The sequence below is a fragment of the Pinus tabuliformis genome, chromosome X (assembly GCF_031772625.1).
Source record: "Pinus tabuliformis cultivar Carrire ecotype Pingquan chromosome X, CPIR1, whole genome shotgun sequence".
In the NCBI taxonomy this organism is placed as follows: Eukaryota; Viridiplantae; Streptophyta; class Pinopsida; order Pinales; family Pinaceae; genus Pinus; species Pinus tabuliformis.
In genome coordinates, this window is record NC_142308.1 from 688,812,894 (window position 1) to 688,833,215 (window position 20,322).

Here is a 20,322-nt window from a genome sequence, read left to right on the forward strand (position 1 = left end):
TATTGGAGCTATGAGGCTTGAATACATCCCTATTGTTGAGCAGGTTGTTGATGTTTTGACAAAGCTAGTATCCCGAATGAAGTTTGATTATTTCAGAGAAATGCTTGGAGTGGTTGAGAGTCACTCTCTACACTGATTGTATAGCATCATGAAATTGACAATCGTCCTTGGGCTTAGCTCAGAGACCATGGTTTATGGTCAGGAAGATTGTCCCAGTTACTCCCTTGGGTCACTGAGATTAACTAAGAAACCAATATGGTTGGGGAGTTTGGTTCTGAGGCTTGGACTGATCCCTTAAGTAATTGTGTTTGACTGAGAGACCAATGGGTTTGGTCGGGGACACTGATTTTGAGTTTTCTTCCTTGAGTGATTGTGTATGACTGAGACACCAAGTGGACTTGGTTGGAAATATTGATTTTGAGTACTCTATCCCATGGTCAATTGGGTTCTAACCTTGATGCCATTGGTTTTGGCTTGTGGGATGAGCTTGATACTATGTATCTTTCCTTGTGATGAGACTTCTACATTTGATTTTGTGATCTCTGCCTTAGGTCATTACTGAGAGACCAATGGATTGGTCGGGGAGATTGATCTTGAGAGAGAATGAAAAGTACCTCTCTAACTAAGAGGGCGTGTTAGAAAATGGTAGCTTCGGTCAGTATTTTCATGGTCAAAATTGAAGGAGAAATTATGTATTTTCCAGCTGTCTAAGTCGGCCTCAAATGGACAAGTCAGCCCCACCACTTGAAGGGGTTTAACATTTGACCCCAAGGTAACCCATCTCTTGATTCTCATATAAAATGGCATTCGTTGGCCCTCATTTGGCACCATCACACATCTCATGCATACGATCAAAGACAAGATCTGTTCACACATGTGAAGAAGAAGAGCAGGATTTATCTGTGTTGACCAGCTTATTTGACTTCTGTTGACCAGTGTTGACTTGATTCATTTCTCTCTTGTTTGACCGAACTGTTGACTGAGGATTGGAGATCGAATTCTCTGTGGTTCATTGACTGAAGATCCATCTCTGTTCTGGGCCATTGACCAAGGTTTGACTGAATTTTCTGTGAAAATTGCAGGACCAAATTTCAGTCCTCTGACCAGCAGCCTCAGGCCGAAATTTTGCCCCTTGTTCAGAATTTGATTGTGAGCAGTTCGTTCACTTTTTCTCTCCTTTGACTGGTTTTGACTTGGCAATTATTAAGGTCAAAGATTCGCATTTTCACTGGAATATTCTGATGTACAATTGATTAATTGAATTCTCTCTCATAAGGAAAGATTACCGGGTTTTCCCCCTTGTGGGGTTTTGTCCTAAAAAAATTTGGTGTCTCTTGTCTCATTGTTTTTACTGTGATATCTATTGCTCTATTGAAGTTAATGGTTGAAATTCTTCAAGTATAGCTGCTTAATGATTGGAATGCTCTAAAGAAGTCAAATTGTATCATTGGAAGTAGTTATGAGTGGATCTCAGAACAAGCAATATTCAAAAGCAAGGAACCAGTTATATTGGCAAAGGGTATGGCCCGCAAAGTTCAGCAATACAATATCACTTCAGAATGTCAGAAATTTCCTGAAAAATAGAATGCAAAACACCTAACTTGAGATGAGAGAATCATGTTGCCTCTTGCTGTATGTTTAGAGTTGAAGCCTAGTTTTGAAATTGATGTTTTGGACTTTTACCATGAAAACCAACCTCCTCCTGAAATGTTAGATTCTTTCAGTATGTACATATGTTAGTAATAGCTATGAAGCAAGTACTAACTCTCTCTTCATTTTACAACTTTTTATTTAAAGCTCTTCCAAGTTTCTGTTGATTCTCAAAAAAAATCTTATCTACTACACTGGACTTTAGTTTTTCATACAATTTGGGAGCTTTATACATCTTTATATCCTTACAAATATATGTTTACCACTGGGAGAAAAGAAATATGACAACAACACCAAGCCTTGCATCGTATCAATATGTGATGCCACAACAAACATGTTTGGTTTCTCATTATAGAGTAAAACGTATTGCTTTTCGTTAAAAATGTGATATGAAGATAACAGTCATTTTATCTATCACTCTCAGGTTATCCATTATAGTTAACAATTCCATAGGATAATGCATATTTAGTGTATATAAATCACCTCTTCATAGACTCGTCGAAGCCAGCTTGCACATTTAACTCCTTCATTTACAGTCCAGAGGTTGGCATTCAATTTTTCTGCCTTATCATGATCTACTAACTCCAAGCAGAAAAGGAAGATACGCAATGAGTCTCCAAGAAGAGCAATACAGTGCCCACTCTCCCTGTAGAATAAGCAACGATCAATAGCAACAGTTCCAAGAAATCACTTTCAACAGAAATTTATACCAGAAAAAGAGAATCAACTTGAAAATTTGAAATAAGAAATTTAACTAGAGGTTCCTGAGTATATGCATCCAAAAATCATTCTAACACTGAATGAAGCCTGAAGTTATCTTTCAAATTGTATAAATGAGATCAGCATAACGAGTAAGAGAATAATGAATAAGAGCTAAGGTGATTATTACCCTCTCTTTTAAAAAGAGCTAGACAGGGCTCTGAAGGCCCAACTTATGAACCATCAAACATATTGGAGAATATGCAGTACACTTGAAAAGGAGTACAATGAATATATTTAATCGCCACTAATAACAGAACTATAATATACAAACCAAAGATAGCCAGAATTAGATAAGATTCACTGTATAAACTGTAGCTAGAAAATGTTGATGAGATAAAGAGCTTCCCACAAAGTGTACAGTGTAACTCTAGCTAAAAAAGATCAAAATAAACCTAAGTGTTCAAGATAGTGTCATGATCCAAATTATCCTAAAGGGTGATTTGGCCATGATATTCTTAAGGCCCCTACATCCCTGGTAGAACAGGGCATCTAAGAAATGGAGGAATTGAGGTCACAGGACAATTTTAAAAATGCCAAGGAAGACTGGAGTGCCACAGCAACAAGTGGAGGAATAAATGAAGCAACTGCAGGATGAAATTCTTGAGCTTCAACTGAAACACAATCAATTGGTATCCACTGTCACCTCAGCCATGGAATTCCTTATTGACCATAGAACTATAACGCAAAGGACTGAGGATGAACTGATCAGCTTTTGTCAACAGTTGGAAGAATTGCATTAGTTTGCTAATCAGAGGCACTCAGGACATTATATATCTAGTCATTTAGTCAGCCCCCAAACCCAAACATTCCCAATCTCAATGGACCAGTCTCAAGTGCAGAAGGGGCATCAGCACAAGAAGATGATAGATCTCCAGCTCTTTGATGTCATACGCATGCAAAATTTTGTGAATACCTGGGAGTTTTTTGGAAAGTCTTTACACCTAGGCATGTTTATGTAAGAGACATAGACTGCCTTTCCGAGAACCTAGGCAGCTAGAAGAAAATGTTTGTAATAGACTGCCATCCCAATTTTGATCCCATCTTGATCTCTTTTTTATGTAAAGCTACACCACAAATGTAGAATTCCAAGGAATACAATTTTAAGTTACAGTTAAAAAAAACAGTAGAATAAACCCATACTGATATAGCCGAGGGCCTTGTATATCTTCTTCTAAATTAATAAAATTGTATTTTTTATCTTTTCATATTAAATTTAAAATAAAAAAATTTAAAAAATGGTGGCAAACATTACAGGCATTTCAGAAGAGATCAAATTGTGAAAAAAGATACAACTAATTAGACAGACGTGAAAAAATTGTGATTAAGCTACAAATCTAAGGAAACAAATTGTGGGCAGTAAAACAACAAAATTAAGGCACTGTGGATTAGCCACAAACCCAAGCACATTTGAAGAAGGATCATCACAAAGTGGAAAACTTATGAACTAAAAGCAGGAGACCCCCACCGATGTGATAGATATTGTAATGTTTATTTCATTAGCACATTAAAGTAATGATGTGATACTATAAAGTGAAAAATTGTTGGAAATATAGTAGTCATGGTTGGTATTTCCATCGAAAGAAAAAAGGAAAAATTAAATTTGAATTTAATGACTCAAAAAATGTCAAGTCGGCCTCCTCCTTGATCATGTCAGCCCCAAGTAGGCTAGGCCCCTTGGAGGCACCCTTTGGAACACTATAAATATAAGACCTCTCCTCCTCACTTTGGTACATCAATGATCTCTTGTTTTATCTCTCATGATCTCATCCAGCGAAGAAAGGAGTAGGAGGAGGCTGAATTTCAGAAGGAAGGAGGAGGAGAGGTGTGGTAGCTCTTGTTATTGGTTAGATGTTATCTTGATGTCTTATTTCCGGATGTATTAATGGATATTGAACTCTCTCTCTCTCATAAGGAATGATTTATGGGTTTTCCCTTGCAGGTTTTGCCCTGGCCTTGGGCCTAATTTTCTGTATCTCTTGTCTCATTGTCTCATGGTTATTTTTACTGCTCTTTCATTTAGAATGGTTGAAATTTTCTTCTGTATAACTGCTTAACGATATTGTATGATTAATACTAATAAATCATTGGAAGTAGTTATCTGTTGAAGGAAATTGTTTCTAGTTTCTGTAAACCCTAGAAAAATCAACATGAAATCAGAACCACGTTTGAAGAGCAGTTTGGGAGGAAGTCACTTTCCATCATCATCTGAGGCTTATGCGAAGTCTTGGACACATATTTTTGAGGTTATGAGCACATATCTATGCAAGTTCTTGAGGTAGGCAGACTATCTCTGAGTTTCCTGAGGTTGAGTTTCCTAAGGCAGACTATCTCTGATTTGAGCCGAGTTTCATAAGGCACTACTTCTCTATGGATCAAGTTTGAGGTATGTTGTTCCTATGGAATAGGTCCGAGATCAGCTCCATGTCTGAATTTCGTGCTATCTAAAGTCTGCTACTAGGCCAAGGCCTAGGAGGATTCACCGAAGCTCTTTTCTATGGTCTGAGAGTCTACTTTGTCTAAGTTTTCTTGCCATCTGAAGCTTGTCTCTAGGTCGAGTCCTAGAGGGATACTTTGAGCCTCCTATTCTATGATTCGAGGTCATCCATTGGTTTGAGTTCTGGTATACTACAAGCTTGTAATTAGGTCGGAATCTGAGATCAGGTCCTAGCTGAGATCCAAGCCTCCTCTTGACTGTGAGCTTGTCTGAAGTCTGTAGTAGAAGGGATCTGAAGTCTGTAGTAGAAGGGGTCCGAAGTCTGGAATAGATTTGAGCCTTATCCTCATCTCTATGATAGGATCTGTGAAGTAATCTGAAATTGTTTGTCTTTATGGAAGGAGACCGAGCTGGCATATTCTAGATGATTATTTGAGGTACTCATGACAAGTTTGGGAAGCAAGTCCCAAGCATCAGGTCTACAGAAGTTTGACATTTGAGGCTGAAGTTTATGGTTTCTGTTACCCACCACTAGTGGGTGACCCCATACGAGAAATTTTCTCCTAGATTGATCTTTAGTCAGCAGCCAGAAGCCCCTGACAGCCACCAATATAGCCAATATTGTGCCAGATGTCTCTGCTCCCTGAGCCAGTGATATGTCCCCTCGCCCATATGTGATGATCATATGTTTGAAAGTAGGCCATCCAATCCTAAAGGTATGATTTTTAATTATGCAATTGAGTATTCATGCTTGTTTTTCTTAGGCACACTTGGGTTGGATTATTGGGTGACTTGGAATAAGGAAGGGTTTTGATTGTAGTCTTGTTCCCTTACCTTAACTAGGGGGATAATCCTCATCCCTAGTCCCATGAGATCTTCCCTACTGGCTTACAGCTTTAGGATGGGCACTATTTGGGAAACCCCGATTTTGGTAGCGCGGTCCCATTTTCCAATTCCACATTTTTCACTCCCCTCTACACATTATATGCCTTATTTCATCATCTTCCCTCTCTGAGTCCACATGACCACTAAGTCCATAAGGCTCTGGTACTTCCTCTCCCCTTGTCCACATGTCTTGGTCGGGCCTGGAACGATGCCCCAGAGATTGATACAACTAAAAAAAAAGCATAATATGGCCACATATAAAATGATATTATACCATAAAATGCAAAATATGGCTAGGACAATAAAATTTAACACGTGCGCTAAAGCCAAATATGAGCTCTACCCGTTATCATTATGGCCATCACCCTAGTTCCTAGGGAACCTATGAGTGTCCCTTGCATCATTAAGGCACCCATGCATGTCCCAACCCATGGTGGGTGTTAATTTTAGGTATGTTCTATGCTTAGAACAATTTATTTCAATTTTCACAGTTAGTTCAATATCTTTTCCAGATTAGCAATCACATCAGCATTAAAGTTAACTGCAAATAGAACATAAACATAAATCGCAGAAGACAGGCCAAGACAAGAGGACACAAGATGTGGCGCTAGCCGGGGACAAACCCCAATGTGGGGAACCCTTGATCGATTCTTCTTATATGTTCTTCAATAGTTCAGCAAAGAGAGATAGAGAGATAGTACATTTACAACAGAAGTCAACACTTTGACTTATCTAGATCATAGATCATCTCTAAGAAGATGATACATGAGATCAGTTGAAGCAGCAGTTGAAGACATGTTGCTTCAACTAATTCTCCAAGGTGACTCCTTCACCTATCATTGTGCTGCATCTCGTCATCATGCTGCACCTCACCATGCTGCACCCATCATCATAATGTTGGACACATCATACTGTTGCACCTTATGCTGCATTGTTGTCTCATATGTCATTGTTGAACCATGTTGTCATACAGCATGTCTCATGTGCTTGCAGCGCCATGCTTGCCATGTTGTACCATGCTTGCCATGCTGCACCATGTTGTCCATGCTTGCCATGCTGCACCATGCTTGTTGTTGTCCATGCTTGTTGTCCCATTGTGCCACTGCTGCACAATGTAATTGTTGTCCCATTGTGCCACTGCTACACAATATCATTGTTGTCCCATCATTGTTCTGTCTCATCATGCTGCTGTCCCATCATTGTTTTGTCTCATCATGTTGTTATCCCATTGAACATTGCAGCACCATGTGGCCTAGCTGTCCCATTTACTAGCACTGTTGTCTTGGGCATGTTTGAGCCCTACAACTCTCCATGTTGTCCCTGTTTTGAGGTGGTTAGGACTGTGGCCTACCACACTCCCATGCTATCACCTACAGCCCACCTTTTCGTTGCCCCAAACAACCCTTTTTCAACTCGGCCTACCCTCGACCTCCATTCAGTAGCTCAATGCCTTGTTTTAGGCCTTAAAACAGTCCTTCCTTTCAACCGAATTAGGCCTGTGTCTAGGGCACCATATGCCTGCGGCTAGGGCACCATTGGTATGTTTAGGACAGCGTCTATCTTCATCTTAATAGCAGCTAGGATACCCTTGAGATGGCGTAAGTTAGGGTTGTCTTCTTGGACTGCGTTAGGCCTGCCTTTAGGACAACGTTTAGGGTTGCCTCAGGATAGCATTAGGGCTGCCTTTATGACAGCATTAGGGCTGCCTTTATGACAGCATTTAGGGCTTCCTTAGAACAACGTTAGGGCTGCCTTTAAGACAGTATTAGTGTTGCCTTTAGGACAGCAATAGGTTTGCCTTTAGGACAACGTTTAGGGCTGCCTTAGAATAGCGTTAGGGCTGCCTTTAGGACAGCGTTTAGGACAGCCTTAGAACAGCGTTAGGGCTGCCTTTAGGACAGCATTTAGGGATGCCTTTAGGTCAATGCATAGAACCCATCCATCACTTCGTTGGCCTACCTTCTTTGTTGCGGCTAGGGCAGCCTCTTTTCCTCCAACGTCTAGGGCTTCCACTCCTAGATTTCTCTTCCACTAAAACCCAAGACAAGTGGAGAGAAATCAAGATAGAAGTGTGTATTAAATGACTCTCAAGTCGTCTCCTTTTATACTAAAACGTTGGGCACATGTGGGGTTTATTTGGTTGTTGGCCGACCTTGACAAACTATCTTATAACACAAATAAATTCATAACTCCATGAATACTTATCGGAATCGGATGACCTTTAGATCAATCCTACACCTCTCGATGAGAGAGATTCAAGAAAAATATCCGCTGCCATAAATAAGATGACCCACGTGGAGTTTGGCCCTAGTTGCCAATTTTAACAGTGGGCGATGAATTGCCCCACCTTAAGGGGGTAATCACTGTTATATCATAAACAACATGCTCTCATCCCCTGGAACCCGAAGCAATAAAATAAAGAAAAATCAATAAAAGGCAAAAGGCAAATAAAGAAGGGTGGAAAAACAAAGGTCGGGGTAACCCATATACCATGATTGCTCCCACTTACATTCATATAGCCAAATATGAGGACATCCCTCACCATTACCACCCATGAGCCCATGGCATTTGGCCTTGAGACCCCTGTGTCTCCATCCACCTCATCATAATCCACATGACACCTACCACTTGAAGGATGTACCTTGGTAATGTCCTTCACTTTAGGGGTTGGGAACACCTAATAGGGTTGTTTATTAGCCACTCCTATCTAGGGAGGTAACACCATTACATGTTTAAAGCCCCAAATTTGGAAGGGAAGCCCACTATGAAGTCTCATTTATGCCCTTGATTAACAAGTTTATTCACTAAATTGCACTAATGACTTATTGTGTCAAAGGTGAGGAGACACATTGGATCTTATACAGGATTGGCAGGTGGTTTCATCATGGGTTGGGCAACTTACCAAGCCCACCAGAGGATCATATTGACAATTGTAGGGGATGCATTGAGAGCCATGGGTTTACATCATGTGACAGAGCATTATCTCATGCCTTGGGAACCCTCAATACCTTCAACAGCTTGTTCATTTGTAATATCCCTTATCAGGAATATCCCTCAAACACAAGCAAACTCCAACCAGAGATAGACTGGGAGGGCTTTTACCAGATATGTCGCATCTAAAAAGAGGATGAGATCCGGAGGCTACCTAGCCCTTTCCAGACTCTGTCCAAGAGTATAATAAAAACACACAAGTGGTATAATAGCCGAGAATGCTCAAAGAGATACAAATAACAATGATACGATATATATCAAATAAACCATAAGCAGATACACAAGAAATGCAGAGAGAATGCTAAGCCATTTTATTATTCTAAGTAATAAAATGAGTATAGGAAGTGATCAGGAAGATGGCACCTCTACTTGCACTAGGCAAGCGAAGAAATACACTCAGAATAGCAAAGGAATGGCCCCTCTCTGATCTGCGTCCAAGCTGTTGGGAAACTGTTGTGCTGCTGCTGCTGCTACTAGAAATCAAACGAGGATTTGGGGTTGCTCCCCTCCTCAGAAAAAGCTAAAACTCTGGAATCAGACTCTACTCAAGAAACCCAGAAAAACCCATAAAGCTCTCGTGGAATGGCCGACCCTTGAAAATCACCCCCTTGGGGTTCTGCGCAGTTCCTCACTGCTCTGCGCTGCCACTGAATAAAACCCTCCGAAACTCAGCCCAAAACTCTGCCAAACTCCTCCAATATGCAAGAGATGATCTCTTACTCAATCACTCGGCTCAAATCCTCCACAAACCCTTAGTCCAGAACTGCTCCCAAAAAGAACTGTGTCCCTCTCCCAGTACTGTGCAGTCCTCCAAAACACTGATAAAACTACTGCTAAAATGCTGAAGATACTGCTGCTCAAATGCCAACGAAAATACCTTACCCGAGCAGGTACTCGAAGTCCCCCGGGGTTAAGGGTGAAATATCCGAACGGAGACACTCAATGCACTAAATAGTGCTGCAGACTAGATAAACAGCCAGCATGCTCTAAGCCAAAACGACTATCACAAATGCACATAACTGAATGATCAAAATGAGGGGGCTCCTCTCTCTTTTATAACTTCTGCCTCTCTCAATCCCAAGGCTCACCTCCTCCTGCGTGATCCCCCTTTTGCCACGTGTTCCTCCCCTCCTGCGCAGTCCCTCCATGTGTCTGCGTGGGCTCCATTTCTACGTCCCCCTTGGCCCCCTTGGCTCCCCCTCTAAGTCACAACGTTGTGCTACTAGGAAGTGACTTTTTATTCTAAAAGTGAGTTATATCCCCCTTTCTCACTTTTTTATTTACAAAATAACTATAGAAGGCAAAATTTGACAAAATCGAATATTCCAATTAGCTAGGGCTAATCAGGAATATTACAGTCTCCCCCGACAAAATGTTGCTTGTCCTCAAGCAACTGAAGTGATGGATGTTGTAAGATCTCCTCACTCTCCCAAGTGGCATCCTCATCCGGCAAATTCTTCCACCTCACCAAGAATTCCCAGACCGTCCTGCTCCACAGCTGCCTCTCCCTGGTATCAATGATAGCCTCCGGTTGCAATACCAAATGCCCCTCATCATCCATGGGTGGTAGCTCATCTATCACTGTCACCTGCTGCCCCAATGCCCTTTCTAGGCATGATACATGAAAAATGTTATGAATCTTGCTGCCTTGGGGCAGCTCCAACTCATATGCAACCTGTCCAATCCTGTGTATCACCCTGTATGGCCCATAAAAGCGGGGCTTGAGCTTTTCAGCCCCCTTCTGCTTCAGTGACGACTGTCAGTATGGCTGTAATCGTAGGTAGACCATGTCCCCTACCTCGAACTACCTCTCCACCCGACCCCTGTCGGCATATAGCGTCTGCTGGTTCTGCATTGTAGCCATGTTATCCTTGAGAGTTCGGAGGATATCCTGACTTTCTTGGATCCAAATCTTGGCTCTAGGAGTCCTGCTGTCACCAAACATCACGTCAACAAAAGATAAAGGATGATACCCATATAAGGCATAGAATGGTGACATACCAATGGACATGTGATGTGAAGTATTGTAGCAGTATTCCCCCAAATGCAGCCACTTCAGCCATGCTCGCCGCTGCCCACTGACATAGTTACGCAAGTAGCCCTCCAGCCACTTGTTAACTATCTTTGTCTGCCCATCCGTCTGTGGGTGATAACTGGTACTCGGTGTCAACTCTGTCCCCACCAATCGGAAAAGCTCCTGCCAAAACCCGCCCATGAAACAGTTGTCCCTGTCACTGACGATGGTCTTAGGAAGACCATGTAGCCTGAAGATCTCCCTGAAGAACAGCTCGGCCACCTGTGCTGCTGTGTAGTGTGCGGATATGGAAAAGAAATGCGCTTACTTTGTCAGTGGGTCAACGACAAAAAAGATACAATCCTTGCGAATGTCCTGCTCCCTCACGTGAATCTGATGGTACCCTGATCTCAAATCGATCTTTGAGAAGAACCATGCTCCTCTCAACTCATCCATCAACTCACCGATCCTACGTATGGGGTACCTGTTCTTCAATGTCCTCTTGTTCAGGGCCCTGTAGTCAATGCACATCCTCAATTTACCGTCCTTCTTCTTCACCAACACCACAGAAGAAGCAAAAGGACTCGTGCTCGGCCGAATGTGCCCAAGGGCCAGCAACTCCTGGATAGCCCGCTCAATCTCATCCCGATAGGCCTTGGGGTGCCTATATGAGGTGGTAATCACGGCCTGTATGCCCTGCTCAAGCTCGATGGTGTGCTCAAACCCCCGATCCGGTGGTTGTCCTGGTGGAATCTCTCCAAACACTATGGCATATTGGTCAAGGATAGATTGTATCTCTGGATGCACTGTCTGCCCTGTAGTCCCTGCCTCCGATGCACGCAGCTCTACTGCCCACTCTATGTCTCCCTTCCGGAAGACTGCCTCCATCCGATGAGCCGAAACAGTCTGAGGCGGATATGTATGTTGTCCTCGTATCTTCTCATGCCTCCCTGTCTTCTCATCATCCCACTCCATCTCTAGGGTCTTCCAATCTGTCGTGACCTTCCCTAGAGTGATGAGCCACTGAACACCCAGTATCATGTTGGTGTCCGGAATATCTATCACGAAAAAGTGGTCGGTCAATGTGTAGGTGCCCATTGTCACTGAGAGCTCTGAAACATAACGAGCACACGTCATCGTCTGATCACCTGGGACCAAAACTGAAAACCCATCAAAGCTCGATGTCTGTATGCCTCTCCACTCAACCATCTGTGCATCGATGAAGTTGTGGGTCGCCCCACTGTCAACCAAAATCAATACTCGCTGGCCACGTATTGTCCCTCATACGCGTAGCGTCAGATACTTGGGAACTCCTCGCAATGCTGCAAGGGCCCCTCCGGTGGGTGCAAAAGATGCACCACCTGCGGCTGGTGGTGGAGGTGGAAAAGGTCCATGTACAACATGGTTGTCTCCTGCCTCCATCTAATCCTTATCATCCTCTTCTCCACTGCTCTCAGAGAATACCTCAATAAAATGTGCTTTGCCAGCAGCACATCTATGTCCCGGTGCCCATGGCTCCTGACATGTGAAGCACAACCGCTTCTTCAGCTCCCTCTTGACATCATCGTCAATCTACACTCGTCATGGATTCCCCTTTGGAGGTGGAATCCTCACATCCTTCCCCTTAGACTGGAAAGTCTGTCTGTGGGGATAAGGTGTCCGGGTCCTCGGTAAGACATCTTGTAAGTCCTGGGTCCTGCTGATAGCATCCTAAAGGGTGGTTGGTCTAGCGGATCTGACTAGACCCCGAAGTGGCTCTGCTAACCCCTCAACATACATATAGATCCTCCGTGTCGTGGATAGATCTGGCACCATCACTGAGACCCTCAAGAAATCTGCAATGTAGGTCTCTGGGCTCCTTGTCTGTTTGAGCCTCATCAGCTCAACAAAATGCTGCTCTGGATCCCTCCGATCAAATCGCTCCATCAATCTCCTGGTGAACTCGACATATGTCGTCACCATGGAGTGTCCTAGTGTAACCATCCCATGAAACCACCAATCCTAGGCCTCACCATCCAAATGCAATGTTGCCACCTTCATGGCCTATGTCTCTGACATCTGGTGAAGCTGGAAATAAATGTACAGCTTCTCCTCCCAAGACTTTGTCGAACTGTTTGATGAACCATCAAACGTAGGCAAGTGGAATCTACTTGCTGCACGGTGGGTGTCACCATCATGATAATGTCGGTACCCTCAATGATGGTCGCGGGGTCTACTATCCCGCTGGAGCTGAACAAAATCTCGGAATGAGAGGGCTTCCCTGAACTCCTACCCATAGGCCAGATACTCTGCAAAATAATCACCCATATGTCCAGGCTCTGCCTCCTGCTGGGCTACGACCCCCGTGTCTGCTCCTAAGAAAGTGGGCATGGTAGAGCGTGCAGGGGCATGTGAGGCCATCTACTGCGCAGTATCACGCTGCTCTGGCAAATGGCGGGATGCGCCCGATCCCTCACCAACTTGGAAAACCCATGCACTCTCACGCTGTCTGGCCTCTACTGCCATGAATCTCTACCCCATCACCTCAATCTGCCTCGACAGATCCTGCACTGATTTGAGGAGCATATCCGCAAATCTCTTCCCGTCATCATCTGCCATTGGAGCCTCCTGCTCTGCGTCCACCACAGGCTCCCTCTGTTCTACATCCACCACAGGCTCCTCCTGTTCTGCGTCCACCACCGGAACACAGTCTCCCTCTCCGTAGGTATTCTCCAACCTACGCCCAGTGTCTTTGTATCTCTGACCTCTATAACAGATATAGGGTTTCTCCCCCGGTGTCATAGATTGCTAGCTCCACAGGCTGAGCCAGATCTATGCTTTGATACCACTGTAATATCCCTTATCAGGAATATACCTCAAACACAAGCAAACTCCAACCAGAGATGGACTGGGAGGGCTTTTACCAAATATGTCGCCTCTAAAAAGAGGACGAGATCTGGAGGCTACCTAGCCCTTTCCAGACTCTGTCTAAAAGTATAATAAAAACACACAAGTGGTATAATAGCCGAGAATGCTCAAAGAGATACAAATAACAATGATACGATAGATATCAAATAAACCATAAGCAGATACACAAGAAATGCAGAGAGAATGCTAAGCCATTTTATTATACTGAGTAATAAAATGAGTACAGGAGGTGATTAGGAAGATGGCACCTCTACTTCCAGTAGGCAAGCAAAGAAATACACTCAGAATAGCAAAGGAATGGACCCTCTCTGCTCTGCGTCCACTCTGCTAGGAAACTGTTGTGCTGCTGCTGGCAGCTGCTGCTAGAAATCAAACGAGGATTTGGGGCTGGTCCCCTCCTCAGAAAAATCTGAAACTCTGGAATCGGACTCTACTCAAGAAACCCAGAAAAACGCAGAAAGCTCTCGTGGAATGGCCGACCCCTAAAAATCACCCCCTTGGGGTTCTGCGTAGTTCCTCACTGCTCTGCGCTACCACTGAATAAAACCCTCTGAAACTCAACCCAGAACTCTGCCAAACTCCTCCAATATGCAAGAGTTGATCTCTTGCTCAATCCCTCGGCTCAAATCCTCCACAAACCCTCAGTCTAGAACTGCTCCCAAAAAGAACTGCGTCCCTCTCCCAGTACTGCGCAGTCCTCCAGAACACTGATAAAACTGCTGCTAAAATGCTGAAGATACTACTGCTGAAATGCCAACGAAAATACCTTACCCGAGCAGGCACTCGAAGTCCCCCGGGGCTAAGGGTGAGACCTCCGAAGGGAGACACTCAATACACTAAACAGTGCTGCAGACTAGCTAAACAGCCAGCGTGCTCTAAGCCAAAATGACTATCACAAATGCACATAACTGAATGATCAAAATGAGGGGGTTCCTCTCTCTTTTATAGCTTCTGCCTCTCTCAATCCCAAGGCTCACCTCCTCCTGCGTGATCCCCCTTTTGCCACGTGTTCCTCCCCTCCTGCGCAGTCCCTCCGTGTGTCTCCATGGGCTCCATTTCTGCGTCCCCCTTGGCCCCCTTGGCTCCCCCTTTAAGTCACAACGTTGTGCTACTAGGAAGTGACTTTTTATTCTAAAAGTGAGTTAATCCCCTTTCTCACTTTTTTATTTACAAAATAACTATAGAAGGCAAAATTTTGACAAAATCGAATATTCCAATTAGCTAGGGCTAATTAGGAATATTACATCATTGCCCCACATTATATGAGAGATGATGCACTTGGACTAGCAATGCTTAGGAGACACAATGAACCTTCCAAGTTGGATTCTTCCTACTTGTTAATAGCGGCAGGCCAACCCCATCTACCTGTCGATGGCCCTACTAGCCCGATTCTCTATAGCCAACAGTTGTGGCAGCTAGGTCACTCTGTCTCTATCACGAGCCTACTACAGTCGTTACTTCCTTCACTGCCAGCTCCCTTCCTTACTACACCCACAGTCGCTTCGGCCCTATTGCGGATCTGCAACATGGCAGCGGCTCAACCCTTTTGCAATAGTTGTCACACTTACGGCCACTCAACCGCCAGAGATTCCTTGCAGCAATTAGCTCTCCTTGCATCCACGACCTCACTGCAAACCCTGACCACTAGACATGCAACCTGACACCAACTTCTTTCTTTCTGGCAGCTAGTCTGCCTTGCTCAACTACTCATGATGACCCCGACACTGCTCGCTCATCGACCTCATTACCATCCTATGCCTTGTTGGCCCTGTGCACATCTCTGCTTGAAAAATGCATGACCTTCGCATGGGGTTCACTTCCGGGATGTCGACATGGCAGCTGCCCGTTGCTATGACGACTATGTGGGTCGTCAGACTTGTCAGCCCCCCAAATCTTTTTTTTTTCAAAATCGTGACAATTAAAAAAAAATCAACCTGAAAATAAATAGAAAATTACTCTCAGTTGTTCAACCGATTTACTTCAACCTTTAAAGAAAATTATGTTTATACGATCGTAGTTGAACTTGGCTCCAACGATCCAGTACGAACCCAGCACCTACGATTATGAGATTGATTTAGAATTTAAGCTCTGATACCATGTCAGTTTTCCTTAAACCTAGCACTCGGTAATTAATTCCAAGCAATAAATTATTGAATAAACACACACCAAGATTCCTAACAAAAAAAAGTTCAGCGAAAGCAATTAATGATCTGAATCACAAACAGATTTGCACCCAACAAATCAGTTTATCATAAATAAATAAAGTAAAAAAAAAAAAAATTGAACCTACTTGGACTCCCATCCTAAGATAATGGCCCAATTGAGAAAATACAGGTACAAAAAATTACCTTGGATATAATCCAACTGATTTGCCCTAGATTGATGCTTGATCTCCCCACAAATCCATATCTCCAACCTCTCTACACTCCCTCAAACCTAGCACCTCTCACTCATAAATTGCTCTCAATCGTGTGTTGTCGTTGTGCATCTTCTCCCTCTCCCTAGCCTTCCTTTTATAACTTTACATTGAGCCAAAACCCTAACCCTAACCCTAATCTCAAAATGATTAACGGTCGAGATTACATCTTGCCTCACTTGAGATCAATGGCTAAAATTAAAACTTATTAAAGTAAATTACTTTTCTTTTCCTAACTTTTATTAGCTCAACAAGCCAACATATTAATATGTGGTTTTACCTAAGTTAAACTTATGTTAAGTTACATTAGGAACTTGCTCAATTTAGAGCAAGTGCTCTAAAGAGATATGGGCGACTTTTGCACACTTAGACACCAAGATTGTGCCACAGTAATTGTGCGAGCTACAAACATCAACATTCATTGATGCAATTCCTACTTAATGAACCATAAACATCAAACCAAATTTCACTTTTATGCACCTTTCCACATACAAACCCTAGCCACTAACCTTAGAGGTCTAGGAATAAGGTAAAGAAGAGGAAATTTAATTGATTTAGGGAATGATCAACACAACTTATGACTAGTGTCTTCTCCTAAATGGACTTAATGGATTCTTCTAGGGCTAAATTCAATGAGAACGACTTTGATGGAGTAAGGGGGGATGACGCATCCACTTTTAAAACCCTAACTATTTTCCTTGTGAGGAGAGAATTTAAATATATGGAATGCACACTTGGAGTTTCCATATAGATTTCAAAGAGAAGAATTTTGCATGCTATGAAGGAGCAACATTTCAACATAGATTCAGCACTTAGTCATGGCATGATATAGAAACCCTACTACACGAATACAATATGCAAATATAGAAAATAGCCATGAAACTTACAAAATTCTCGAAAGAAACACTTTATTCAATCCTAGGAAAACATCTCCACACAAAATTCCATCTCCAAGAGAATTTGCACCATCCTATAGACTTCATATCTCGTCTTATAGACCTCATGTCCAGCACCTTGAGCCATAGCAATTGAATAATCCTTTAGGTGATTTCGGGAAGCCTCCCTTGTATTCAAATAAAGAGCTAGAGAAATGTTGTTGAGGTGACAATGGAAATCCTTTCCCTTGTCGCCATGAGGTCTAGCTCTGCCTAGTGGAGCTTTGCACTAGGCCTGCTAGATTTTGCGGCAACAAGCATCAAACTAAGAAATCTAGATCATCAAGCACAGCAAAACAGTTTGGAAAACACTTGGCCAAGAAATTTTACACAAGCACTAAGTGTATAAGATAGGCAGACATAAAATAATTTATTATAAAATGCATTATAAAAATTGCTTGTATATTAGTTTCTTTGTGGCCATTTTTGTATACAATTCTCTTGTTCCTTGGTGCTTGATTCTGTGAAAAGTTGACTATCACAATCAACAAAAAGGGGTAGCAAGAAGAAATGGAAAACAGGAAATACATGAGCATATACACTAGTTCTCGGTTGTTTTTATTTAATTCATCAATTATATGCAGAGTACATAGAAGATAATTGTCGCTCCCCTTGTTTTGATAGTAATTGTAGATCTTTAAGGCTTGCGATCGCAAAATACACTTAAGTTTTTACATACTGACTTGGTTGCTATGTTATCCTTAAGAGATGTCAAATAATACACCCCAGATTTTTGTTGTCGATCTGTAGCCTCCACAAACACAGTAACCATTTTAAATATTGATCTCCCTACAGGCCTACAGGAACAGTACTCCAGATTGTAATGTCCCCAATCGCTTAGGAGACATAAGAAGGGGTTCTACTAGCCTAATAAAGTTCTCGTAGGCTAAATCAGGGAAATTTTAATAAGAGAACATGATTCACCTAAGAAAAACATTATAAATGCCTAAGGGGTGAAAAAATGGCCATATCCTAGACTAATAAAAAGTCACTTTCATTTTATAAAATGAAAAGTTCCTAAAATGACTTTATAAAATTAAAAAAGTAAAATGGCAGCAAAAGTGGTCACTTAATTACAAAAGGAGAAAAGTGAGAAGTATCTCCTCATTCTATGACTGACATTTTATTGAAAATAAAACTGCTGAAGAGTTTTTTGGAGAGAAGCTTAACGTTTGAGAAACCCTAGCAGTCATTACTAGCTTCGGTGTTGAAACTGTACACCCTAGTTGGTTCAAAGACTGAAATCACTGAAATTTCACCATTGTGCTACCAAGGAGAAAAAGATTTGTTGAATACAAGGGAGGTATCAGGTTTTATCAGTTGATTTTATCTTCTAATGTAGGCATTTCTATCTCTCTTTACAAGTTGGGAACTTCATGACGCTGCCAAGCTATTCCAGTGAGCCAAGTTGTTGAAACTGGCATTATATATTGAGGTCGTATTGCCTTCTTTGCTAAACGAGTTATTATTGTTGGAAGGGTCGAAGTGTTGGTTCATAAGGCCGAGCGGGATTGTGCATTGTTATGAGATAGTGGGTCGAAGTTTTCAGCCCAATGAAGACGAGTTTCTCCCTGCTACATAGTCCACATTCCCTCTTTGTTTCCCTGGCCGAGTTCTGCCCAACAAAGGGGTCGATTTGCCACTCTTATTGGGCCGAAACCCTCTCTGTATATTGTGTGTCAAGGTTATCTGTTAGTGAGCTAAGAAACGTATATTCACTGAGTTGAACGCATACCAGTGCTGGAAGTTAATCTAGGGACCAGAGAAAACGTGGGTATCAGCTTGCTGGGTATAGATGCTAAAACACTCTTCATTGTGCATGGATATCAGCTCCCAGAGACCACAAAATCAACCTTTAAAGACGGTACGAGTTGCTGGAAAAATAGCTCAGGTGATGGGTTCAAATCTGTTAAAATTGGCAACTAGGGCCAAACTCCATGTGGGTCATCTTATTTATGGCAGCGGATATTTTTCTTGGATCCCTCTCATCAAGAGGTATAGGATTGATCTAAAGATCATCCGATTCCGATAAGTATTTATGAAGATATGAATTTATTTTGATTATGGACAAATTGTCAAGTCGGCCAACAACTTATGTAGGCTCAGAAGCCCAACAGTCATGTCTATTCAACCTCTACGTTTTAGTATAAATAGAAGAGGACTTGAAGTCATCTGTCACACACACACTCACTCTTGTGATCTCACTTCATATTGTTTTGGGTTTGATGAAGATGAGAGCTAGAGGAAGTGCCCTAGGGTATACGCTGCCCTAGATCTAAATGCAGTGATGGGAGAATAAGCTCCACGTTGCTCAAAAAGCCGGAAAAGCCAGAAAAGCCGAAAAATCCGGAAAAGTCGGAACTGCCGCAAAAGTCGGAACTGCCGCAAAAGCCGGAACTGCCGAAAAAGCCAGAAAAGCCGAAACTGCCGGAAAAGCCGAAACTGCCAGAAAAGCCGGAAAAGCCGAAACTACCGGAACTACCGGAAAAGACGGAACTGCCGAAAAAGCCGGAAAAGCGAGACCTGCCGAAAAGCCAGAAAAGCTGGAAATGTTGGAAATGCCGGAAAAGCCAGAACTGCCAGAAAAGCCGGAAATTCGGAACTGCCAAAAAAGCCGAAAAAGTCGGAACTGCCAGAAAAGCCGGAACTACCTAAAAAGCCAGAATTGTTGGAACTGTCGAGAATAGTTGGAACTGCCGTAACTGCCAGGAAGAGCTAGAACTGCCAGAACTGTCGAAATAGCCAGAGCATCTGTCTCCGAATGTGGAATGATAAACTGCAAGCCTGTGACTACCTTGAGGATATTAACTTTTAGAAGTTATATGGTAGTGATGTCGGACCAAATTTGGGAAATGCCTTTGAGTTTCATAAACTCATTCACGTTGATGTTCTTGGTGAACTTCCTTCTGGACATATGTTTTGCAGTTAGCATGGTGAGCTCATATTTGGTTGAGCCTCACTGGATGGGTGCCAAGAATCTTCTGAGATATCTTTGGGCACAATCTCTCATGGATTGAGATACACTGCCGGAAATATGAAACTGCATGATTACTCGAATGCTGAGTGGGCAGGCAGTGTGGAGGATCACTAGAGCACTTCTCAGTGCTGGTTTTCTTTGGATTCTACTTCGATATCATGGATGAGCAGGAAGCAGAAATTGGTTGCTATAAGTACCGCCGAGACTGAATACACATCTACGAGTATGATCTTGTGTGAAGCTGCATGGTTGCAGAAGCTCTTAAGTGAGTTGTTTGTACACATGATGAATACCACTGTGATTCTCTATGACAACCAGAGGTGGGATTCGATTATTGAAGAATCCCGTATT

General features: G+C 42.7%; 1 protein-coding gene across 3 annotated transcripts in view; it reads right to left on the reverse strand.

The window, feature by feature from the left end:
* The window catches only part of LOC149141845 (Urb2/Npa2 family protein), a 257,141-nt gene that overhangs the window by 116,842 nt on the left and 119,977 nt on the right, over positions 1 to 20,322 (reverse strand). For all 3 annotated transcript variants that reach the window (XR_016264824.1, XM_089449600.1, XR_016264825.1), the window contains one exon: positions 2,134 to 2,296. Coding sequence is in view for 1 of the 3 variants with exons in the window: in XM_089449600.1 (XP_089305726.1) it covers positions 2,134 to 2,296 (163 nt within the window). In the remaining 2 variants the exon portion in view is untranslated. Of the gene's footprint in view, positions 1 to 2,133; positions 2,297 to 20,322 lie in introns of those variants that run through there.